Source organism: Cebus imitator, unplaced genomic scaffold (assembly GCF_001604975.1).
Source record: "Cebus imitator isolate Cc_AM_T3 unplaced genomic scaffold, Cebus_imitator-1.0 Scaffold59, whole genome shotgun sequence".
Taxonomy (NCBI): Eukaryota; Metazoa; Chordata; class Mammalia; order Primates; family Cebidae; genus Cebus; species Cebus imitator.
This window is the reverse complement of record NW_016107374.1, coordinates 2,781,244-2,807,928: the sequence shown is the minus strand read 5'-3', so window position 1 is coordinate 2,807,928 and position 26,685 is coordinate 2,781,244. Positions and strand designations below refer to the sequence as shown.

General features: G+C 50.7%; 1 protein-coding gene across 1 annotated transcript in view; it reads right to left on the bottom strand.

Moving 5' to 3' along the window:
• The window catches only part of SULT4A1 (sulfotransferase family 4A member 1), a 33,018-nt gene extending 15,400 nt beyond the window's left edge, over window positions 1-17,618 (bottom strand). The window contains exon 1 of the mRNA XM_017529515.2: window positions 17,348-17,618. Within this exon, the coding sequence (XP_017385004.1) occupies window positions 17,348-17,516 (169 nt within the window). The 5' untranslated portion in view covers window positions 17,517-17,618. The remainder of the gene's footprint in view (window positions 1-17,347) is intronic.
• Between the last annotated feature and the right edge of the window lie 9,067 nt (window positions 17,619-26,685).

The window sequence follows — 26,685 nt, the reverse complement described above, 5'->3', positions numbered from 1 at the left end:
GGGGCTCAAGAGCCCCAGGTGGGGCCCAGGGTGACTTGAGTCTGGGAGAGGAGGACAGTCTCAGCCTCAATCCCCCGTGCTGGGCACGGGCCAGTCGGCTCTGATTCTTAGAGGGGCCAAGATGCTTCGCAAAGCTTTTAGGAGAACAGAACAGAACCCAGCGCCTGTTATGGAAGAGGCTCAGGGGCTGTAACCACTGGGTGACTCGGTCCGAGGCCTCTAGAGGCCGAACCTGGCAGTTTACGCAGGAGTGATGGGTCGGGGGAATGTCCCGCCGGCCAAGATAAAAAAATGCCATCTGCCCAGTATCTACTAAAGCTGTGTATATAGCCCGTGATCCTGGAGCTATCCTGGGAGACACCCGAGGGGAGCCAGAGCTTGCGTACAGGTACACAGGTTCTAGAACAATCTTGGCCACATCACTCATAAAGTGACTTGGAAACACAAATATCCATCAGCAATAGAATGAGTAAGTTGTGACCATGGGATACTAGACAGCAGCAATGAAAAAGAATGAACTGCTAGATGCAGCATGCCAAGTCCCACAGACAATGCCACAGTGTCATCCCACCCCAAGGCCCTCTGCAGCACAATCCTGTATGTCCCATTGGCATGAGATTCAAGAATGGGCTAAGCTAAACTGGAGTGACAGCGGTGAGAACAGTGGTTATATTTGGGGCTGGTTATTGATTCAGAGAAGACACAAAGGAGACTGCCGGGTCTAGAGCTATTAACTTGGTCTGGTGGGAATGACACGGAAGCATGCTACAGTATTAGGATATATGCAGGTTTTCATCTGTGGCTCCTGGCTGATGATTCCCCTAGCTCTTTTCACAGTCTTTTGTCATAACGTTGGAGCACTCCAGGCCTCAGAAGCAGGGCTCAGTAAACAGCATCTGTCTCTCCTTCTCTCTGACCTTCTCCTGCCCCGCTTTCACCTGCTCCTTTTTCTTCCCAAGGCAAGCCATACAAACTGAAATGTACTTGAATCTTCCTCTGCCTTTCTGTCTTGGAGCTGGCCATGAAGAAATTCCCTGGCCTGGGCACAGTGGCTCATGCCTGTAATCCTAGCACTCTGGGAGGCCAAGGCGGGAGGACTGTTTGAGGCCAGAAGTTCGAGACCAGCCCGCACAGCATAGCAAGACATTGTCCCTACAAAAATAAAAAATAAAAACACTAGCTGGGCATGGTGGTGTACATCTGCAGTGCCAGCTACCCAGGAGGCTTAGGTAGAAGGATTGCTTGAACCCAGGAGGTAGAGGCTGTAGTGAGCTGTGACTGCACCACTGCACTCCAGCCTGGGCAACAAAGTGAGAGCCTATCTCAAAAAGCAAAAAGAAAAATTCTCTGATCTGCCTTGTCTGACTGCATGGGTCATGAGACCCCATTTTGAAAGGGGTCCTGCCCCCTGCCTGGGAGAAAGGAATGCTGCACAGACAGGCCCTGCGGGGCTTCCCCACTCCCACCGATAGCGCTGGGATCACACTCCTTTTGTCCAATCCCATTTCTACACGGCTGTCCATGCTTCAATCATGTCTAGCCAATGAAGGCTCCATAAAAGGCCCAAGAGGACAGGTTGAGGAGCTTCCAAAGAGCTGAACACACGGGGCTCCTGGAGGGTGGCTTGCCTGGAGAGGGCATGGAAGCTCTATACCCCTCCTCCATCCTCCATATGCGCCTCTTCCTTTGGTATTCATCAGAAGCCTTTGCAACATCCTTTATAATAAACCAGGAAAGTCAGTGTTGCCCTGAGTTCTGTGAGTCACTCTGGCAAATTAGTCAAATCTGGGTGGGGGGTATGCGAACCCCAGTTTATAGCCAGTGGGTCAGAAGCACAGGCAAAACAAGCTGGGGCTTGCGGCTGGCATGGGAAGTGGGGGCAGTCTTGCAGGACTGAGCCCTTGCCCTGTGGGATCTTGTGCTGTCTGCCAGTGAGCAATGCTGGAACTGAATTGGACGGGGGACACCCAGCTGGTGCCGCTGTAGAACTGAGTGCCTGCTTGCTGGCGGGGAGAAATCCCCACCCCGTTGGTCACAGGAGTCCTCTGTGTTGACTGTTGTGGTGTGAGGGCAGAGGAGAGGCAGTTGAAGGGCTTTTTCCAACTCATATGCATGTATAAGACATAATTCGATTAAAAAGAGAAAAAACCACCTCCGCCTGCCAGTGGCCTGGTCAGCGTAACCTGCTCTCCCAAGACTGCAGCGAGACTCGGCCAACGGGAAGGGCCTGAGCGAGCCCAACGTGCCACGCCATGAAAGACAAGGAGAGGCTGTGGGGGAACAAGGACCCGCATGTGCTGAGGACACCCTGAACTCCCAGAAGAAATGGGCACAGCTTAAGCCACTGTGGTCCCCTCAGATCCACGGCTCTGGTTTCTGCCACTGGCTCCGCATCTCCTGAACCTGAAGATGGTGACAGCCCAGAGTGCAGCCCCGGTCCCCTCCCTCCAGGCCACACCGAGGCCCACCCCTCCACACTTCAGCCTCCAGGGCACATGCCTATGAACTCCAGGCAGCTCACCTGCTGCCCAGCGCCTCAGCAGGACCCGGCCAGCTCCAGGGGCAGCGTCTGAGGCTGTCTGCTCCGCAGCCCATGCTGCCCGTGTCAGCAAGCAGTCCCTCCACCAGACAGGGGCTCGGGCTGGACGGGGGCCTTGCTGCGGCTCACCCTGCTCCTCTCCTCTCTCTGTGCCTCAGTGAGCCCTGCCAACCCTGCCATCAGGTATGTCCAGAGCTGACCCTCCCCCAAGGACAATGCGTGCTCACACCTGAGCTGCTTCCCACAAGGGCTCCTCCCTGGCTCTCTGCTGCCATCCAGCTCACCCTGCCTTCTAGTCCAGAGGTCCCCAACCCCTAGGCCACAGGTTTGTGGCCTGTTAAGAAATGGGCCGAACAGCAGGAGGTGAGTGGTGGGCATGACCATCTGAGTTCTGCCTCCTGTCAGATCAGCGGGAACATCAGATTCCCATAGGAACACGAACCCTACTGTGAACTGCACATGTGACGGATCTAGGTTGCATGGTCCTTATGCGAATCTAATTAAACCCTGATGATCTGAGGTGGAACAGTTCCATCTTGAAACCATCCCCATCACCCCACCACTTGGGTCCATGGAAAAACTGTCTTCCTCGAAACCAGTCCGTAGTCCCAGAAAGCTTGGGGATCACCCTTCTAGTCTGTTTTCAACCCAAAAGCCAAAACTGTAGCTTTAACATGGAAGTCAGGCCCCACCACTGTCTACTGCAGCCATCTGGGGCAGCTCTGCACCTCCGCAGAGTCATGGCAAGGCCTTCACCATTTCCCACCTGCTTACCACCTGGCTCTCCCCTGAGCTCCCTTCGGCCTCTGATCCCAGCCAGCTCTTCCCCAGGCTGCCAGCACTGGCACCCCTGCCTGGAACCCTCATCCACAGCATAGGACAGCATCCTCCTGGCACCTACCGATAAAGCCACACACGTGGAGCGGGCAAAGCAACGCCTACCGCCAACCCTGTGGTGCCCCCTCCCCCCCGTTGGCCTCGAATGGGAGGGTCCATGAGCACTGCCCTTACGGACAGGGAAACAAGGCGCTGGGAAGTGGGGGCCGTGCTTGGAGCTGGAGCCGCTTCCCGACAGGCCAGGTGGGGTCGAGGCAGGAGTGAGAGGCAGAGGTGTCCTAGTGAGGCCTGTCGTGCTGCTGCATGACAAGCAGGGGCACGGGGCTGTGGCCACGCTGGGTCCCCTGCAGAGCAGTAAGGACGACCAAGCCGCTGCCGAGGTGGGGGCCCAGGAGTGAACCAACCTTCCTCATCACAGGCCCCAGGAGATCCACCCTGATGGGAAGAGCCAAGCTTCCAAACAGAAACCAGGGGCGCCAGCAGGGCGGGGCCCGCTGCTGGCCAGGAACTCAAGCCGCGCACGCCCTCCAGCAGCCCCTTCTCAAGTCGGCTGGAAGCAGTAACTCACAGAAGTGCTTCTGCTGACACCACTGCAATCACTCCTGAGTGGAAACCAATCAGTACCCCCTGCAGCAGACAGCAGTGTACCCTGACACCTGGACTTGGGTCGAGGCCTGCGGGAGGCCACTGCCGTGCTGGGTGGAACTCCCCGGGACTCTAGGACATAGCCTATTTCAACACCGGACACAGAGCCCATCAAAACTCCCACTGGAACTCAGCACAGAAAGCATCAAAACTGATCAGAATAGCCTGGCAGGCACTAGGACCCTGTGGCTGAAACCCTTTGATTTTCACTCATAGGATTCACTAGTGGCACCTGTGATAGGGACAGGTGGCAGGGAAATATGGCGCAGAAGAGGACAGGTCCTCAGCAGGGGCCCCACCCTCAAGCCAAAAGGCCTGACACCAAGGCCCAAAGTGAGAACTTACATCCTCGTTTTCCCACTCAAATGTTATCTTTTCAAAAACCAGGCCCTGCCCCCAATCCTGTGCCTATAAAAACCCCAGACTCGGCCAGCAGAGAGAGGAGAAGCGACTGGATGTCAGAGACTATGGTTGGATATCAGACAGAAGCAGCGTGACTTCAAGAGACAGGTTGATGGTGTAGCTTCAGAGAGTCTGGCCAGGGATGGCTAGACTCCAGGGGAAAATAACCTTCCCACCCCATCCCATTTTCAGCTCCCCTTCCTGCTGAGAGCCACTTTCATCAGCAATAAAATCCCCCATACTAGCCATCTTCAACTCGTTCATGCGGCCTCATTCCTCCTGGATGCCAGACAAGAACCACAAGTGCTGTGCAAAAGGCTGTCACACTGACCCTTTGCCCTCACTGGCAGAAGGCAGCTGCCTCATACAGAAAGGCAGAGGGTCCACTGAGCTGGTAAGACTTAAGCCATCCTCAGATAGCTGACTTAAAAGAGCACTGTAACACTTCCTCTGGGGCTTCAGGAGTTGCAGGTGCTCCCCCCAGGAACCCCACAGGTACTGCTGTGGGACTGGTACAAAGTTTGTGCCTGCGCCCGCTCACCTGCATGCTCCCTGCCTAGGGGGGTGGAACCAAGGAGGTTGGAGTGAGTGGAGTTTGCCCCCGCCGGCGCCAGAGCAGGCACCTGACTCCAGCACTCGTGTACTCCAGTTCCCATTTGTGAAGGAGTCAGGGCCATGTCCTGCTTCACCTGTACCTATTTTAAAAAGCCAGACCTATAAGGCACAAAGAGCCACACTTCTCTCCTCACCTAATCCCACTCCCCAGACGGAGACGGACAGCTTTGGTAGAGTTTACCCTCAAATTTCCAAAATGTGTGCTGATAGCATTTTATGATCTGTACATTTTAGATGAGCTAAAGATTTTGACTATGAAAGATGAGGGCTTAGCCAGGTTCCCTAACACACAAGCTTCCCTCCTGCCGATACAGTCACAGCACGATTTTGGACTCAATTCAAGGCTTAATTTGGTGTTTTATGCAAAGTATACCATGTAGTGATTACACCTCATGGTGCACATGCATTTTTGTACAATATTTCACTTTTGTACAGTATTTCACCTTTCTCAGAGTAGGTAACTGCCTTAGTTTGCTTATTTCATTTTCTACATTGCTATTAATAATTCCTTCCACAACTCTAACAAACCTCTACACGGCCGGAGACACCAGTGGGTGTTTCCTCGGTCCCGTCTGCTGCTGGGGGACGTGCCTGCCCCCTCTGCTCTACCTCCCTCGCCTGAGTGAGCAGCCTGGCATGGCTCAGTGGGATCTTCCTGGCCCTCCCCCGACCTTGGGTGCACTGGTCCTTTATGCATGTCCCCCAACCACAGGTGCCCTGGCTGTGTCCTGTGCGTGTGAGACTAAGGTGACTGCAAGCGTCCACATCCACCTCCCATGTGAGGGACAATTTGGTTGGGTACAGAAGCCCAGCCTGGATATCGATTTCCATCATCCTGTCTTCTCGCTGTCCGTGTTGCTGCTGAGATCCCGGGGGGCCCATTTTTCCCTCTGTGGGAGTTCTGAGATCTTCCCTTTGCCCCAGTTTGCTCATTCACGAGGCCAGACACTTGGCGGGGGCTGGAGGCATCTTTTATTGAGCTCTGAACATTCTGAAAACTCTGGTTTCAATAATTTCCTCTCTTCTATACTCTGTTCTCTTTCTGGAACTCCAAGATTAATCTTCCATTTTTCTTATCTTTTTGCTCCTGTTTGCCACCATTTTGTAAACATTTTTATTCTACGTCCTGGGCTCTTTTCTCAGCCTGACCACCCAAACCTGGCAACTGTGCATTTAAAGCCTCCGCTCATGCTTTCCAGCCCCAGGGGTCCTTCACAACCTCTCATTATTCCTGTGTTCACTGCTGCTTCCCTTAGAGAAAGCAACATGCGTCTTGACTCTCAGAAGACACTGCAAAGGCTTACGAGTAGAGGTGCTGCTATCCTGGGCTTTTGGGTTTTCTTCTGCTCCTCACATGGTCTTTGATTTCTGGGTCCTTTTTTCTGCTTTGTGTTTTGTCTCTGCAGGTCTCTATCCTTCCTGTTGGAGACTGGCTGCCTGCTGATCTTGAGTCTACTCACAGGTGAGGGAGAGATCCTGGGAGCAGCCCTGGGGGCCCCATGTAGCGGGGGCAGCAGCCTCCGTGCTTTCGCAGCTGAGGATCTGTCACTTCGGTGGGAGATTCCATGAGTAGAAATAGGCCTCTGCTTTGGGGTCAATTTTTTAAGAGGGTGGCTCCGACACTCAGCCTGGAGACTGGAAACAGGGCGCAGGCATCCTGAGAGCTGAGGAGAGGAGGGGCTGGTAATCCCACCCTCCAAGTGTGCGGCCTGTGTGCGACCCTGCTTCCCACACGCCTTGTGTCCCAGCCTTCAGCTGTGCACAGGACCCTCACATCACAGCCTCTCTGATCCCTAAAGAAGAAAACTGTCTTGGTGACAGCCTCTGTTTTCTATCCCCAGTGTCATGGCCACCACGTCAACTGCTTCCTAAGCTGGGCTGCTGAACTGGTTCCCACCTGGCTGCCCTCCCCACTGCGGCATTCAGGTTCCCCCCACCATGCCGTCCAGTGAGCCAGCACTCAGCCCTGCCCTGGGAGTTCAGAGTTTGTCATTTGAGTGAGGTTTCAAGATGAGACAGATACCAGCATGTGTGTTCAGTCCGCCCCACTGAAACACAGCCCTCCCCCACAGGGTTCTGGAGTCCCAGGACATCCACAGGGAAGTCAGAATCCCCCAGCTCTCTGAGAAACTGCAATAGTTGGATTTTTTTTTTTGAGACAGGGTCTCTCTCTGTGGCTCAGGCTAGAGTACAACGGCATGATCATGGCTCACTGCAGCCTCACCCTCCTGGGTCCAAGCGATCCTCCCACCTCAGCCTCCTAAGTAGCTGTGACCACTGACACATGCCACCACACGTGGCTAGTATTTTTTTTAATTTTAGTTTTTGTAGAGAATGGGTCTCCCTATGTTGTCCAGACGGTCTCCAACTCCTGGACTCAAGCGATTCTCCCACCTCAGCATCCCAAAGTGCTGGGATTACATATGTGAGCCACCACGCCTGGCCCAGAGCCGAACTTTTAAAGGGGCAACCCCTCAGGACCAGACAACAGTCCAGGGCCTGGGGACTTCCTGCCCCTATCCATGTGGGAACCGCCCCCAAATAGACACAGAGAATGCTCCCCACCTCCAAAAGGAAGAGGAAAAGGTGAAGGACGCCTGTTAAGCGCCTGCTGTGGCCTGTCCCCGTGCTTCTGGACACTGCCTCTCAGCTCTCAGAACTATGCCCTCGACATAGAGCAGGACGCGAAGCTCTGAGAGGAAAAGCAGAGCTCTTGGTGGCCTGGCTGGCCACTGGATGGGGAAACCAGGACTTCCCGAGCCCAGTTCACACACCTGCTGAGGACATGTCAGCCGAGACCCAGGAGCTCACTAATGACCTCCCCCTCGAATCTCACATGCCTCGCTGTGGCTGCTGTTACCATCTGGCTTCACACGGGACCACACAGGCTCAGGGACAAACCGTCCAGGGCCACAGAAGCCAGTGGACAATGAACCTAGCACCTAAACCCTTTGCTCCAGAACCAGAGTGCTTTACACACACATCAGACACACACTACACACACACAGACATATGTATACCCACACACCACAGACAACACACATACCACACACCTCCAAACACTGCATGCACACACACCCGACACAGCACATGTGCACTCACACCCACACACATACATCACATGCACACACATACCACACACATACATACCCACACACACAACACACACACAGCACCAAGGCTCACAAAGTAAGTGAGCAGCAAAACAGGGCCGAATCCCACGTGTACTCACTTCCAGGCTAAATTTCCGACCATTTCCTAGCTAGGATCAAGCAACAGTGAGCCAGATGGGACAGGTGCTGAGACTGACCCCCACCCATGACAGTGGCAGCTCACTTCTAGGCCTGGGCCCCTGGGACATGAGTTGCAGCCATCCCCACGCCACCCCTGCCCACTCTGGACCCACATCCACAGCCAGACCCCTGCTGGATGCAGAGGGGAACAGGCGCAGTCACTGGCCATGATTCCCTCCTCCTGCTGGAGTGACGCCAGGCAGCGGTGGCGTGCTGGGCTCCATAGTCAGGTCTGCCCAGTCCAGGATGCTCCGGCGATCCTGGCTTGGCCCCAAGCCTCTGTCTGATAAGACTCTGAAAACCTGGAGCCCAGAATCCCAGCCTAATTCTGCTAGTGACTCTGGGAGGCCTGAAAGTCACTGCTCCTCTGGGTCTCAGTTTCCTCAAAGTGAAATTCTCCTGGGCCTTTAGCTCTTCTGTTCCGGGTACACAACCTCCTACCAAGAGGCAGAGGCTGTTGCACCTTCAGACAGAGCTGGCTCAGCATGCACAGCGTGGCTCTACCCCAGGGGGGCGAGGCTCCGCCCTTGTATGAGTGCTTAAGAAAGTCTGGGGAGGCTTTTGTTAAAAAAAAAAAAACAGCCTTTGCAAGAGACCTTAAGGATGCGGGGAGAAACCAGCTGTAAGCAGCTTTGGGGAAAGGGGACTGTGGTGTAGGCATTAAGGGCCCCAGTTTTCCCTCATGGAGCACCTCCAGACATCAGCTGTAGTGATGATGGTGCAGACAATGGGAGACGCAGCAATGACCCTAGCACATGCCCATGCGCATCTCTGCCGTGTGACTTCACAGCCCCTCATAAAGGTCCTGCTCTGTGACTCAGGACACAATGATGTGACCTGGGCAACAGAGACCTTTGCATGTCTCCACTTATTCTTCTGCGCTTCCACTATAACCAAGAGAAGGCCATTCCCAGAAGGACTAGCCTGCTAGTCCCAGGAAGAGAAAAAGAGGTGCCTGGAGCAGAGCTGCCCCCGCCACGCCCAGCCCGAAGCAGAGCCCCAGTCAATCTGCACACATGGGGGACAGTCTGGCCAAGACTAGCTGGGAAGGAATCAAGGCCTTGCCTAAAATCAAAATTCAGATCTAAGTCTTTGTAACTGGTCCCTCCTCCAGCAGAGCCTGCCAGTGCCCACCACACCCCTCAGCTGCCCTAGAGTCACCTGCTGGTGAAGGCTTCAGACTTCAATCACCTGCACCTGCTTCCCACCTGCCACAGAGGAGCAGGCCCACATGTGCAGGAAGCCAATGCCCTGAGCCACCCATCCCACTAAGGGACAAGAACTGGCACCTGCCCCCCACACCCCAGAGAAGGCTCCTGGCTGTGTTTAAGTTGTCTCTCAAAGGATCCTGGCAGGCTGAGCCCCAGGAGCCCACAGAAGCACCCCTTTGCTGGCTTCCTTCCCACTTGCCTTCTGAGACCACCTCCCACCTGACCATCAGAGGCCCACTCTCTAGCACAAGGAGGTCCGCTCTCTAGTAGGAAAGCACACCCACCCACATGCCTGGAATGTCAGGCTGGAGAGAGGCAAGAGCCACGCGGGCTCTGGATCTGACAGTCCTGATTTGGAAACCAGCTCGACTGCCTCTGGATGCTGGGACACTGGATGAGATGTGCCCCTGTATGTGGATACTTCATCTGGAAGGCGAGGACAGTGGCGAACTCAGTGCCGCAATTCCCCACAGAGCGCCCTGCAGGCTTCAGTAGCAGCAACGATGGTGCGGACAGTGACGCGGACAAGGCCCTGACCCCACTCGTGACCCTGCGGCCGGCACCCTCCCAAGCCAGGCCCGCTGGAAGGAGGCGGCAGCACAGGGAGATGCCACCACAGAGTCGAGTCGGCCTGGGCCAGTTTCTTCTCAGGGCCTTGGTTTCTTACCCCCAAAATGGCCTATTTCCTGACAAAGTCGTGAGGATGGGCAGGATAAAACAAAGTACTTGGCGATAAAACAAAGACGGGAAACCTGCTCTCTTCCCTAGTCACTCTGAGGTTTGAGCAGGACAAATGCCAATCCCCTAGTCCAATGCCCCTGCCGCCGGTGGGGGTCAAGAGGTCCCAGGAGAGTCTGGCTCATTTCAAGTTGAGCCAAGTCCTGAATGAAGCCCAAGCCAGGACCTCTGGCTCAGTAACCCACTAGTTTAGCTTCCAGAATGCCAGCAGGTTTCCAAATCATGCTTTAAGGAAGCTTCCACCTCCCAATGGGCTCTCCACTCTCCCCTCACTCACTCCAGAAGCCCACACTAGGACCCTACTCCGGCTAACCACCACGCAGTCACACCATACGACACCCTGTCCCATATCCCAGGAGCTACAGATGCATAGCCCACCACCTGATCTAGTGATCAGAGACCAGGAGGGACCACTGGGGCCATTTCCCCCTAGACAGGATGCTGGAAAGAGCTGCCCCACACTAACAGGGAGAGGTCAGTAAACTACAAGGTCCTAGCTTCACTCAACCAAGATGGGCCCTTCCACAGAGGCAGGAGGCAAGCACGAGCTCAACTGAGACAGAGCCCCAGAGGAAGAGAAGCCAGCCCATGCAGGTGGCGAGAATTCAGGTAAAATGTTTCCACACTGGTAAAGGCCAAGGGTGGGCCCATGTGACAGCATAGAACCTCTGGAGCCAGAGACTCCAGAGAGTGTTAGAGCGAGCACAGAGTTGGAACCCAAACACAGGCTCTTCCCCAGACCTAGGCCAGGTGCTCAGGAGAAAGAGTGGGGGGTGGCATGCTTTGCAGAGAGCCTTCCACAGTGCCACCGCTGTGGGAAAAGACAAGCATCTTCCCTGTACCCTTCTCCCTTACGGGAAAAAGGCTTTAAGCCACTGGGAGAGGGGCAGCAAACCGTGTCACCTCCCAGGCACCGGTGAAAACCCAATGTGGCTAGAGATGGGTAAAAGCAAAAACCAAGACTGCCCTGGGGGAGGGCAGGAAACTGTCCCTGGGCCCTGACTACTAGAGATCCTCAATGCTACAGAAGGGACATGAAACTCCTGCCCAAGAGTGACCATCCAGGCAGAGTTTGGCTGCCACGCGGAGGAGGGCAGGATCAATGAAAAAGCCCCACCCAGACCCAGCAACATGGAGCCTACATAAGACCGCAGCTAGACCACACGATAGAGAACCCCGAAATCCCACTGCCAAGCTAGCAAACCTAAGTACCAGGTAAGAGCAGTCTATCACTGGCACAGGGACAAGAGTGTGCAGACAAAACTCCTCCACAGCCCAGACCTATGAGGTAGACCAAAAGCTGAAGGTGGAGCCGGAACACTGAGAAAAACCCTCCGGAAACTCAGCCCTCCACCGAACACAAGCTAACACTGCAAGAATATGAAACCAGCTCAAGGTAATCAGATCAACAATCGAACCCAAACCAGCCCAACGAGATGGAGTTAACTCAGTTCTTTATACTAATGGAGTAGCAGTAAAAAGCCAGCCTCTTTTCCAAGCATAAATATGGTTGACCTTAGTCTCTACTGTGTTGAACAACAGTCAAATGGTACTATTCACAAAAAGGCAAAAACAAAACAAACAAACAAAAAACCCACCTCTCAGGAGACAAAGCAATCAACAGAATCAGACTCACAGAATTTATAAGAAGTCTGATTGATATGCTAAAGGTTCCCAAGAAAAAGATGAACAACATGCATGAACAGATGGGATATTTCAGCAGATAAATGGAAACTCTAAGTGGAAATGCTAGAAGGAAAAAACATAGCAGAAACATTGAATGCTTTTGACAGCTCATCTATAGGCTTGATACAGCAGAAGAAAAAAACAGTTAGCCACAGATTGGTCCACAGAGATTACCCAAACTGGAACACACAGAGAAAAAGAAAGAAGCCAGGTGCAAGTAGCATGCCTGCAGACCCAGGCTGAGGAAGGAGGACTGCTTAAGCCCAGGAGTTCTGGGCCAGTCTGAGCAGCACAGGTGGGATCCTGTCTCAAAAAAGAAAAAAGCAAGAAGAAGAAGAAAGAAGAAAGAAGAAGAAGAAGAAAGAAGAAGGAAGAAGGAAGAAGGAGGAGAAAGAGGAGGAGGAGGAGGAGGCGGCGGCAGAGGAGGAGGAGGAAAAAGAAATTACGGCCAGGCATGGTGGCTCACACCAGTAATCCCAGCACTTTGGGAGACCAGGGCAGGAGGACTTCTTAAGCCCAGGAGTTCAAGACCAACTTGGTCAATGTTGCAAGACCCCTATCTCTACAGAAAATTAAAAAATTAGCCAGGCATGGTGGCTCATGCCTGTGGTCCCAGCTACTCAAGAGGCTGAGGTGGGAGGATCACTTGAGCCTGGGAGGTTGAGACAACAGTGAGCATTCCAGCCTGGGCAACAAACCAAGACCCAGTCTTCAAAAAAAATAAAAATAAAGATAAAGATAAAAAAATAAAACTATGCAAGCCAGAAAACACATAAGCATCATCTCTAGAGTTCTGAAAGCTACCACAGGGGAGGCCTAGGAAGAATGTTTAGTCCCTCATCTAACAGACTAGTGGACTTGAAGAGGGGATGTCATCAGGTAATCAGAGGGGAGGGGAAGCAGACACCAGGGGAGGGGAGCAACACACCAGACAAGAGGAGCAGACAGTTCCCTGTGGCTGGCGAGCAAGGAGGTGGAACAGGTGGAGTCCCGACCACAGAAGGGCAGGCTAAGGAGGGGAATGCTGCCTGGCAGCAATGGGAGCCAGTGAAGAATTCTAAGCTTGGAAGACCTAAGTTAGACTGGTGTTTCTAGGAGATCACTGAAGCTACGGAGTGAAGGATGGGTCAGAGGGGGACTCAGGAGGCCACTGCAACACTCCAGGTGAGAGGGGAAGAATCCTAAGACTGTGCCAGGAGCTGAAGGAGCCAAAAGATCTGAGAGCTGCTTGCAGGGCAGATTCACCCCTCATAGAAGGAAATAACAAGGGCATGGGGGAGAAGGAGTCATCGCTGTCTGGGAAGAATGAGAAAGTAGGAATCCAGGAGGAGGCCCTGGAGCTCAGACAAGCAGACGCAAGGTTTCTTCCTGTTCCGCTAGGGCCAGCTACTCAGGGAATGCCCCCAGCAGCCCCGCTTTCTTCTTCCTCCTGAACCCTGAGTCGTTCTGCAGGCTTTCGCCTCCCAGCCCGTGGAGTGACGGGGAGAAACCTGCCCCCTGCACACTAAGGATAGTTGTTTTGCCACCCCCTTCCCCAGTTCAAGCCCCTGATTACATATAACAGCCAGAAGACAAAGGGGAAGGGATGAGGGAGCAGGAGGGGAAGGATGGGGAAAGAGAAACTTCTCGGTTCTTCTGCTACAAAACCAGGTTCCATTCTTCAGGCCTCTGCATTCCCTCGTGGCATGCAGGTAACTCACCATGCTGCCGTGAGACACTGTTACCCTGTGTGGTAAAGCTCAAGGGGCTCCGCACGCTCCCTGATCTCAGAACAAATGTCAGCCCCACAACCTCCTGGAGGGCGATGGGTCCTTCCTCACCCACCCACTGAGGCAAGGAGACACCTCCTGCGCATGGGAACCCAGGAAGCACTGGTAGGTGCTAGCTCCCACCCCCACACCTCTCTTCTCCCCTCCTGTGGGTGGTTTCTCTCCAGGGTCTACACTCGGTGCTGGCACTATTCTGGCCCTTTGCCCTCCCTGGGCCCTCATTTTCACATCTATAAAAAGGAAACAGTTGCAAGAGCACAGGGCTGCCCTGAGGATGGAAGTGGGTAGAGAGCGGGATAGCATCTCTAATGGGTAATCCACCCAACCTGCCTCCTCCTCCATGTAGTCTCCCAAGATCCTCCTCTTCAGAACCCTCATTCCCAGGCCATTTATCTGATTCTGAGAACCGCCACCCTGGCTTGTCAGGTAACTCTTCAGCATTAGGACTCTGGCTTCCCCCATGTCACCACAAGTGCCACAAGGTCACCACATGCACAGCCCTTCTGAAGCCTGTGCACAGTGACACACACCAAGAAAACTAGCATATCCGTCCAGCCTGGGACCTGCACACCGTGAGTCTCCCCTCAGCTTCAGCTCCCTTCAGCTTCAACCCCTGAGTTGTCTGAAAATTTAAGACTTGAATGCATCAGTCAGGTAAAATCCTCTCATTCTTAATGAGCAAACTGAGGTTCAGAGAAACCAGGTGGCTGAGCGGAGGCCACACAGTGAAGGGATGGGGCCCAGGCCCAGGCGCTTCCCTCTGCATCAGTGAGAATGCACACGCACTTCACGACTGGACGGAACCAAGGGGAAAATACAATCAGAGCGGGGGGTGCTCTGGCATGGACCATATTCCAAAGCCCAAGCTCTGTGACTTTGGGGCTGTGCCCTCTTGAGGACAAGCACTCAATTAGAATCAACCTGTTGACAAAACCAATGGCAGTGATTCCATCAAACCAACAACACACAGGCACCATGTCTTCACAGACACAATTGGACTTAATACAACCAATACCCAGGAGCAAACAGGCTATAAGAATGAATGAGTATGAACAAAGTCAGTGATCCACAGAAAGTCCCCTCTCAGAAGACACAATGGGCTCCCACAGTCCAGATCACAGTTTACCTGGTGCTGTCCAGCAGAACTTTCAGCTGTGATGGGAACACCCCACATCTGTGCTGTCCAATGTGGCAGCCGCTAGCCCCATACGACTGTTGAGCACCTGAACACGGTGATGCACTGAGGAACCGAATTTCCACTTTTATTTCATTAAATGTAAGCAGCCACCTGTGGGCAGAGGCTCCCACACTAGAGAGCACAGTCCTAACCTGTCAGCTAAGCTAGAATGTCACAAGCACAAAAAGAATCCCAGCAAGCAGCACGGGGTTGTGGGAAAAACTACCAGACAGGAAGAGAAGGTCAGGATCTAATTATCATTGCCTTAGCCACCAGGAAGCCCCAGCAGCCTGTGAACCCGTTTCTCCATCAGTGGAGGGTGGGAAGGGGCTGACAAGGGACCAGGCTCTTCAGGCTCTGACCACCTGCAAGTTCAGTAGGATCTCCTAGACCTGGACACTGGAAATCCCAGGAGACCTGTGGGTTCCCTGCTGCAGCAGGTGAAAGTGGCTGTCAGTCCTGGCTACTTGCCCCAATCCCAGCACCAGCCAGGTCTCCCCTGTCAGACTGAGAGCTCACTAAGGACAGGCATCAGATGGGGCCTCTGTCGGTCTCCCTAGCACCTAGCAAACATCTGGTCACAACAGGTGTTCAGGGTGTAGAAGTCAGCATTAACCATGAACCTTTCCTACATGTGTCTGGACCTGGGCTACGGACTCTCACTCACCCTTTTGCTCATCCTCACAGCCATACATACATCAGTGGGCCGAGGCAGTCTCTCCTGCCCCCGCAGAGACCATGGCTCAATGGGGTTCTATGATCTGCTCAGGGTCACCCTGCTGGTAAGCAGCAAAGTTGCATTCAAACCCAGGGCTTCCAACTCCAAAGCCAGGTTCTTAATGTGTAAGCACTGATGCCTGCTACAAATCCATCCCCAGTAGCAGAGGGAAGGAAAGGGAAAGAAAATATGAACTGGGCTACCTGAAGGCCACTTGGAGAGGCCTCAGAGAAGTGACACAAACCTCAAAATCCCTAAGTGGCTGAATGTGACTGCCAGCATTTTAAAGCCTACTAGAAAGAAGCCTGGGTCCCCCTCCTTCTTGGGCCCTTAAGACTTTCCAAGGGCAATGGAGCACCCGTAGGGCAGGGGAGAGGCTGGCCATGGACCGGGAGACCTAGCTAGACCTGGCCTCTGACCCGCAACTGCATGACTCTGAGCAGTTTGTGCCTTCTGTGAGTGTCTGAAAAAATGGTATGAGAACCCCTTGCAGATTAACAGCTGTAGGGCACTTGGCACACAGGACTCTATGGCTGGCCACAGAAGCCAACCACATGTTTAGCCATTCCTAAAGCATTCTAGGTCCCCCTACACGGCAACTGGCATGTGCTCAAGATAGCAGCCCCTCGAACACTCTGTTCTCCAACCCAACACCCTCTCCACTGACAGCCCCTACTCCAATCTACCCCAGAAGAATGTCTGGGGTCTGCCCTCAGGTGTCTGGAACTCTATACAGCTAAGACAGCCAAGCCCACAGCTTTTCCCGAAACTGCCCGACTGCTGATCCAACATGACCTTAGAGCCAGACACCTTCTAATCCGCGCTGTGTCTGCCTCAAACACAATGGCAACAAGGGAATCCCTAGCGCATGTTTAGAGAACAGGAAAGCTATCTCCTTGCCCGACAAATCTCAGATGGGGTACCATACAATCTCCTACCTCAGGTCTGGAGACAGACCAGCCTAGCTTTCATTCCCAGGTCTGCCACTCACAAGCTGGGTGACCTTGGACCAGCCTCCTCCCCTCTCTGAGCCTCTATGCCTAGACTGTTAAGTGGGAATGGCCACCTCTAGCTCACACAGCTGTTATTGTGAATGTGACGTCAGTTGATGCTGGGAAATGGGAATGCCCCGGGTCTTGCCTCGGTGATGGAGGCAGCCCTGAAACCAGAAAATGTACAAGCAAGGCACTCCGGGCGGGGGCTGGTCCCATCCCCCACCCGGAGCCCACGCTGCAAAGGAGGGACGTACGTTTCCACGTTGAAAGCCCTGACGCCCACGTTATCTCCCTTCCCAGGTGAACGCCAGGATTTTGCACTCATCAAAGGCTGGGCAGGATTCGGGAACAGAGAGGTTGAGTGACCTGCCCAAGGTCACACAGCCAGCCAGGTAAAGGGAGAAGCAGGGATGGGTGGCGGCCCTGGGTCCGTCCTACTGCAGCGCCGGCCAAATAGGCTCCATCTCCACGGAAAGGGCCGCCCTAGAAGGTCTCCGATCTTGGTTTCCCCAGGCGAGGGCCAAGCCCCTTCCCACTCCACCCCGCCGCGCCCTGCTCCGCCCTGCGGGGATCGGAGCACCGGGAAGGCGGTGGGCAGGGCGGGGGCGAGGGCGAAACCCTGCCGGGCAGAAGCCCCGGGCGCGGGCGCGGGCGCGGCGTCTACGCGGCCGCGCTGCAGGGCTGGGGCGCGGCGGGGCGGGCGCGGTCGGCGCGGGGCTCACCGGACTTGGGGTAGGTTACGATCCACACGTCGCTGGGCCGCACCGGGAAGTTGGCGATCTCCTCCATCTTCCCGCGGCAGAAGGGCGGCAGCCGCACGCCGTGGAACTCGAAGTACTTGCTCTCGAACTCCCCCGGGGTGCTGGGGGTCTCGGCCTCGCTCTCCGCCATGCCACCGCCGCCGCCGTCGCCGCCGCCCGGCCCGCAGCCCCGCACGCGCCCGCGCCCCGCACGCGCCCGCGCCCCACCGGCGCGCGGCGGCCGCTCCGCAGGCGTGACGTCACGGCGCCGCCCGACGCGCGGCGGAGGCTTCGCTCCGCAGGTATGACGTCATGGCGCCGCCTGGCGCGCGGCCGCGGCGCTCCACGGGCGTGACGTCACGGCGCCGCGGAGCCGCGCCCTCCCCGCCCCGCCCCTGGCCGCGGTCACCCACCGCTCCCTGGGCCGCCGGAAACTCCGGCCCGCGGTCCGCAGCCTCCTCCTTCGCGCGTGCGTTCGTTCCGCTCGTGGCTTCTGTCACTCAGCAAGCGCTCAACGCGAACGCATGAGATACCCACGCTGGAAGGCCCTGAAAGGCAGTCGTCCATTCAGCACGTGCTTAGGGCGCTCCTCATCTGGGCCAGGCTGCCGACACGCATCAGGCAGAGAAGCAGGCAGAAGCCAGGCCCTGTTGGAGCTTACATTGGTAAATAACCACGATAATTTCAGGTAAATGATAGGTGCTATTAAAAATATGCGTCTTAAAAATGAAAAAAAAAATACGTCTTGGCCAGGCGCGGTGGCTCACTCCTGTAATCGCAGCACTTTGAGAGGCCGGGGTGGGCGGATCACCTGAGGTCAGGAGTTCGAAACCAACCTGGGTCACATGGTGAAACCGCATCTCTACAAATATACAAAAAAAATAAATAGATAAATTAGCAGTGAGCCGTGAGCTTGCACTACGGCACTCCAGTCTGGGCAACAAGACGAGATCTTGTCTCAAAAAAAAAAAATAGGCATGAACCACCTAGCCTGGCCAAAAAAAAAGTGCTTCTTCATAGCCCACGAGTAGGGGAGGGGAATGTTGAATTGCAAATTCCAGAACCCCAGATCTATGGAGGAAAATTCCAAAAATATACATTTATTAAGGCACTTCTTACGCAAACTACAGTGTGAGACCAACTGAGTTCTAGAGATCTCAGTACAATCCCTTTCAAGTCACACACTCAGCAGACATACATGAAGCACCTGCTAACATGCCTGGGACTGGGGACGCAGGCCTTCACACTCAACCACCGGCTTTCCTAGGTCTCCAGCTTCCAGATAGTAAATCATTCTCAGCTTCCACAATCGTGTGAGCCACTACCTTATAATAAATCTCTTTCTGGGCCGGGCATGGTGGCTCACACCTGTAATCTCAGCATTTTGGGAGGCTGAGGGAGGCGGATCACTTGAGGTCAAGAGTATGAGACCAGCCTGGCCAACATGGTGAAACCCCATCTCTACTAAAATACCAAAAAATTAGCTGGGTGTGGTGGCATGTGCGTGTAATCTGCTGCTCGGGAGGCTGAGGCAGAAGAATCACTTGAACTGGGAGGTGGAGTTTACAGTGAGGTGAGATCATGCCACTACACTCCAGCCTGGGCAACAGAGTGAGACCCTGTTGCACAAAAATAAATAATTAAATAAATCTTTTTCTATATACATATATGAAACTAGTGGTCATATATGTAAAAAAAATATATATATATATATATATACACACACTCACATATATATATGTGTGTGTATTGGTCTTGTTTCTCCAGAGAACCCTAAGATACCACCTTAACCAGGTGATCAAAATAAAGGTTACCAATGCTATGGCAAACTGACAGCAGGTGCCACCAGATGTGATACATTGAAAAGGACACAGGGTCACTTACGTGGTATTCCTATGAAAAACTCCTGTCCTCATCCTGAATCTAATAATGAGGAATGAATACAAAAGATAAGGGGTACATTTTATAGAACAACTGACCCATATTCTTCAAAAATGTCAGTGTCATGAAAGACAAAAAAACAAAAAGGCTAAAAGAACTGCTCCAGATAAAGGAGACTGAGTTACTAACAACTAAATACAATGTGTGATTCTGGGTTGGATATGGAATCATTTTTTAAAAGCCATAATGGGCTGGGTGTGGTGACTCACTCCTGTAATCCCAGCACTTTGGGAAACTAAATCATCCGAGGTCAGGAGTTCGAGATCAGCCTGGCCAACATGGTGAAACCCCATCTCTACTAAAAATACAAAAATTAACTGGGCTTAGTGGGCCTGTAATCTCAGCTACTCATGAGGCTGAGGCAGGAAAATCTCTTGAGCCTGGGAGGCAGAGGTGGTAAGCCAAGATTGTGCCACTGCACTGCAGCCTAGGCGACAGAGTAAGACTCCATTGCAAAAAAAAAAAAAAAAAAAAAAAACCGTAATGGCCATTACTAAGACAGCTTGCAACATTTGAATATAGACTCTAGATTAGATAATAATATTCAATTTTTAATTTCCTAAATTTGAAAACTGCATTGTAGTTATATAAAAATGTCCATTTGCCTTGGAGGTACATGCAGAAGTATTTGGGCGTGAAGAATCATGTCTGCCACGTACTTTCCAATGATTTTACAAAAATAAAACCACAATTATAACCCTACTAAGCACATGTGTGTATATACATTGAGAGCAAGAAAGAAAATGTGGGAAAAGCTACAGTTGGTGAATGTAGGTGATCATATATGCTCATTGTGTAGTCATTTTCCATTTTGCTGTAATGAATTACCACAAACTCAGTTCTGTAAGTCAGAAGTCTGATGCTGACACCAAAAGGAAGGTGTCAGCAGGGCTGCATTCCTTTCTGGAGGATCCAGGGGATGATCTATTTCCTTGCTTTTTTCAGCTTCTAGAGGCCACCCACATTCTGTAGCTCATGGCCTCTTTCCATCTTCAGAACTAGCAATGGCAGACACAGAATTTCCCACTTTTTTCTTTTTTTTCCCCAGGCTGGAAAGCCATGGGGTGATCTTGGCTCACTGCATCCTCCACCTCCCAGGTTCAAGTGATTCTCCTGCCTCAGCCTCCTGGGTAGCTGGGATTACAGGCATCTACCACCATGCCCAGCTGATTTTGTATTTTTAGTAGAGACAGGATTTTTTCTCCATGTTGGTCAGGCTAGTCTTGAACTCCTGACCTCAGATGATCTGCCTGCCTCAGCCTCCCAAAGTGCTGGGATTATAGGCATGAGCCACCTCGCCCAGCCATATCACTTTTACATTGACTCTTCTGCTTCCCTCCTCCATTTTTAAGGATCCCTTGTGATTACATTGAACCTACCCAGTAATCCAAGATAATCTCCCTATTTTAAGGTCAGCTGATCAGCACCTTAATTTCATCTACAACCTTAATTTGCCTTTGACATATAACATAACATACTCACAGGCTCCAAGGACTGGAATGTGGATATCTTTGGAGGATTATTATTCTGCCTAGTACAATTGCAGTAAACTTTTCTATAAGTTTAACTATTTTCAGAATAGAAACCTAAAGAAAAACCTTTACTAACAGAAAATCCCTAGGAATTTGCAAAAAGCCTGCTAGAACTAATAGGTGAGTTTAACAAGTCATAGGATACAAGACCAACAAATAAAAACAATTCTATTTATACATACTAGCAACAAACAATTGAAATTTTAAAATATCATTTGTAGTAGCACCAAAAACTATTAAATAGTTATAATAGAGCTAAGAAAGCATCTGCAAGATTTGTATAGCAAAACCTACAAAGCATTAATGAGAGAAGTGTTTTAAAACTTTAAGAAATGGAGAGCTGCCGGACACGGTGACTCACGCCTGTAATCCCAGCACTTTGGGAGGCTGAGGCGGGTGGATCACAAGGTCAGAAGTTCAAGACCAGCCTGATCAATGTGATGAAACCCTGTTTCTACTAAAAATACAAAAATTAGCCAGGTGTGGTGGCACGTACCTGTAGTCCCAGATACGTGGGAGGCTGATGCAGGAGAATCGCTTGAATCCGGGAGGCAGAGGTTGCAGTAAGCCAAGATTGCACCACTGCACTCCAGCCTGGGCAACAAAGTGAGATTCCATCTCCAAAAAAAAGAAAAAAAAAGAGAGAGAGAGAGAGAGACAGAGAGAGAGAAAGAAATGGAGAGATATATCTGTTCATAGATTGAGCATTCTTAAGGTGCCCATTCTCCTCACATGTTTCTACATAGTCGGTGCAATTCCAGGCAAGATCCCATTGGACTCTTCTGTTGAAATTGACAAGCTGCCTCTAAAATTTATATAGAAAAACAAAGAACCTAGAATAGGCAAAATAATTTTGAAAAAGAATAGCAAAGTTTGAGGGCTCATGCTGCCTGATTTCAAGACTTATTATAAAGCTACTTACCTTAACACTGTAAATCAAGATAATATGTAACTGACATAAGCATAAACATGTAAATAAATGGAACAGAATAGAAAGATCAGAAATAGACCCAAACATCTACAGCCAGTTGGTTTTTGACAAAGATATCTTTAAAGAGAGGAAAGCAGTAACTTCTCATGAGGTGAAAATGTCCATCAAGGCCTGAGCCTTTGAATAGAGAAAACTTCACCGCTGCATAAGAAGGGGCATAAAAGGGGGCTGAATAGCTCTTTGTCTTTATTTTTTATTTGTCCTGAAGAGGCTCTTTTTTCATAAGGTGGATCTAGAAGATCTCCAAATCTCAGCCATCTGAAATCCATCCCCCAGGCTGCTGAGGCAGCAGGGAAGGCAGGTCGCTGTCCGCGGTGCTGAACGCACAGCTTTCCCCCGCCCGCCATCCTCCTGCCCTTCAGTTCTGGCACACTGGGTAACCACAACTACCGGTGCCTCTGGTTTTGGTTTGTTATGTTCTATATTGAGACACTTTTTCCTACTTGTATGTGCCATCTTCTTCTTAGTAGGAGAAAAGGCATACGAATTTAATGTGCATACACGGGAGCCTTCAGAATGAAGACCCAGCTTCTCCATGCATTACGCAAACATACATACCATTTTGAGGTTACAGAAAGAATGGGGACTTAGATTTTGGTAAAACAGGTTATGAGAGGGGTGAAAGAGGCTTGACTAGCAAAAGTGTCCTTGTTATGTGGATAAAGCATCCCTTGGAGAGAATAGATGGTAAGGGTGTAAGACTCCCATTCGCTCTTGGATCTGGGAAAAGAATAGGATGGGGGAGGGGCATGGCTGCATTCATGGAGATTTTCTGCAGATGCAAATTTTCTCCACTTAAGGCAGGTTTGCAAGGCCACTTCTGTCAAGATGACCAAGTGGCAGCCATTTCAAAATATGTCAAAGAAATATATTTTGGGGTAAAATATTTTAATTTCCTTCAATCCCCACTTTGAAACTTCAGACAAGTTTCACATATCAAAAGCCAAGCTAGGCCAGCCGCAGTGACTTGCACCTGTAACCCCAGCACTTTGGTGGGAGGCTCACTTGAGCCCAGCCTGGATAACACAGCAGAAACCCATCGTTTTCAAAATAGAAAAAATGGCCAGATGTGGTGGCACATGCCTGTAGTCCCAACTACTCAGGAGGCTGAGGCAGGAGGATTGCTTGAGCCTGGGAGGCCAACGCTGCAGTGAGCCAAGATCATTCCCTGCACTCCTGCCTGAGTGACAGAAAAAAAAAAAAAACAGCCAAACTGATAGCTTTGGAGATATTTGGGTAAGAGGTTTTTAGATCAAGATAGAGAAAAGAGGGGAAAGACAAATGGGATAAATAGGCACAAATTGAAATATCCCATATTGTCAGAGGCATTTGAATCAGACTGACTCCATTTTGAATAGGGGCTGGGCAAAATAATGCTGAGACCTGCTGGTCTGCATTCCCAGGGGGGATAGGCAGTCTTAGTCACAGAATGAGATAGGAACAAGATACAGGTCACAAAGACCTTGCTGATAAAACAGGATGAAGTAAAGAAGCCAGCCTTTGAGGCCAGGCGCTATGGCTGATGCCTGTAATCTTAGCATTCTGGGAGGCCGAGGTGGGCGGATCACTTGAGGTCAGGAATTTGAGACCAGCCTGGCCAACACAGTGAAATCTCATCTATACTAAAAATATGAAAAATTAGCTGGATTTGGTGGTGCACACCTGTAATCCTAGCTACATGGGAGGCTGAGGCATGAGAATCGCTTGAACCTTGGAGGCAGAGATTGCAGTGAGCCAAGATCATGCCGTTGCACTCCAGCCTGGGCAACAGAGTGAGATTCCATCTCAATTTAAAAAATAAAAAAATTTCGAAAAGGTGACCCAAACCCATCAAAACAAAGATGGTGAAAAAAGTGACCTCTGGTCGTCCTCATTGCTCATTATACACTAATTATAGTGCATTAGCATGCTAAGAGATGCCATGGCAACATGAGAAAGTTACCCTATGTGGTCTAAGATGGGGAGGAACCCGCAGTTCCTGAAATTGCCCACTGCTTTTCCAGAAAACTCGGGAATAATCCAACCCTCGTTTAGCATATAATCAAGAAAGAACTATGCACATACTTAGTTGAGCAGCCCATGCCACTGCTCTGCCTATGGAGTAGCCATTCTTTATTTCTTTACCTTCTTAATAAACTTGCTTTCACCTTACTCTACGGAATTGCCCCAAATTCTTTCTTGCATGAGGTCCAAGAACCCTCTCTTAGAGTCTGGGTTGGACCGTTTTCTAGTAACAATATCTTCTGTAGTGAGCCCTTTAGTCCTGAGATTAGATGAGTTCAGTTAAACAGCCATGTCTCACTCCAGGAGGTGTCACTGAACATGGGCTAGTCCTCTATGTGTGATATAGGCCATCAGATTTCTTTCTTTTTATTTTGAGACAGAGAGAGCTCTGTCACCCAGGCTGAAATGCAGTGGCAGAATCATAGCTCACTGCAACCTCCCTCTCCTGGGCTCAAGCAGTCATCCCACCTCAGCTTTCTGAGTAGCTGGGACTACAGGTACATACCACTATGTGCAGCTAATTCTTTATTTTTTTGTAGGGGTCTCACTATGTTCAAGACCCAGTCTGGTCTTGAGCTCATGGGCTCAAGTGACCCTCCTGCCTCAGCCTCCCAAAGTGCTGGGATTACAGATGTGAGCCACTGTACCTGGCCAGCAATCACATTTCTAATAAGACGTTTATATTGTGAACCCAAAAGTATCTGACACAAGTCTTAATCAATGTAGAAAGTTTATTTTGCCAAAGTTAAGGTCACATCCATGACACAGCCTCAGGAGGTCCTGAGGACGTGTGCCCAAGGTGGTCATGGTACAGCTTGCTTTTATACATTTTAGGGACACATAAGGCATCAATCAATTCATGTAAGATGTACATTGGTTTTAACTGGAAAGGTGGGACAACTTGAAGTGGGGAGGTGGGTAGGGGCTTCCAGGTCTTAGGTGGGTTTAAAGATTTTGACTGGCAGTTGGTTGGAAGAGTTATTATCTTTAGGCCTGGAATCAATAGAAAAAATGTCTGCGTTACAATAAGGGATTGTGGAGACCAAAGTTTTGTCATGCAGATGAAGCCTCAGTAGCAGGCTTTAGAGAGAATAGATTTTAAATGTTTCTTATCAGTTTAAGGTCTGTGTTGGGATTAAATGCTGGTTAGCTTTTCCTGAATTCCAAAAGGGAGGAGGGCATTATGAGTCGTGTCTGACTCCCACTTATCATGGCTTGAACTAGTTTTTCAGGTTAACTTTGGAGTGCCCTTGGCTGAGGGAAATGGTCTGTTCAGATGACTGGGGGAACTTAGAATTTTATTTTTGGTTTACACTATAGAAACAGAAAAAAAAATGGTTAACTTTGGAGCACTCAGTTTCTAGACTAGTTTTTTTTTAAGTATGTAAACCAAAAATAAAATTCTAAGCCCCCCTCCCCCAAACCACTGAACAGATCCCCTTCCTCTTGGCCAAGGGCATTCCAAAGCTAACCTGAAAAGCTAGTTCAGGCCATGTTGGGAAGCGGGGGTCAGACATGCCTCATTATATCCTCCTCCCTTTTGGAATTACTGATAGAAAATATTCTTTTTTAACATTTATAGTAGCTTTATTCAGAACAGCAGAAACTGGAAACAAACTATTAATATATTCCTTCATTGAGCAAATGGTTAAACAAACTATGGTACATCCATACTATGGAATACTATTCAGCAGTAAAAAATGAATAAACTATTGATACATGCAGCAACCTGGATGAATCTCCAGAGAATCATGCTGAATGTAAAAAGATAAGCCCCAAAGATTACATACTGTATTCCATTTATACAGTATTCTTAAAATGACAGAATTGCAAAATGGAGTACAGATGATTGGTTGTTATGGGTTAAGGAGGGGGTGGGAGCAGGAGGGAAGTGAGTGTGCCTATAAAAGAAAAATATGAGGGACCCTTGTGGTAATGGAAGTCATCTATCAATGCCAATATGTTGGTTGTGATATTGGACTATACTTTTTTTAATGTTTTATTTCTGTAGATAGTTGGGGAATAGGTGGTGTTTGGTTACATTAGCAAGTTATTTAATGGTGATTTGTGAGATTTTGGAGCATCCATCACCAGAACAGTATACATTGCACCCAATTTATAGTATTTTAGCCCTCACCTCCCTCCCACCCTTTCCCCCTGAGTCCCAAAAGTCCACTGTGTCATTCTTATGCCTTTGCATCATCATAGCTTAGCTCTCACTTATGAGTGAGAACATACTATGTTTGGTTTTCCATTTCTGAGTTACTTCACTTAGAATATAGTCTCCAATTTTATCCAGATTGCTGTGAATACCATTAATTCATTCCTTTTTTAATGGCTGAGTAGCATTCCATTGTATATATCTATACCACAGGTTCTTTATCCACTCATTGATTGATGGACATTTGTGTTGGTTCCACATTTTTGCAATTGAGAATTGGACTGCTATGAACATGCATGTGCAAGTATCTTTTTTTTTAAGACGGGGTTTCACCATGTTGGTCAGGCTGGTCTTGAACTCTCGACCTCAGGTGATCTGCCCGCCTTGGCCTCCAAAGTGCTTGGATTACAGGCATGAGCCACCACGCCCAGCCTGCAAAGTATCTTTTTCATATGACTTCTTTACCTCTGGGTAGACACCCAGTGGTGCAATTGCTAGATCAAATGTTAGTTCTAGTTTTAATTCTTTTCTTTTCTTATTTTTTTTTTTTTTGAGACAGAGTCTTGCTCTGTCACCAGGCTGGAGTGGCTGGAGTGCAGTGGTGCGATACACCTCCCTGGTTCAAGCGATTCCCCTGCTTCAGCCTCCCAAGTAACTGGAACTACAGGTGTGCGCCACCACGTCTGGCTAA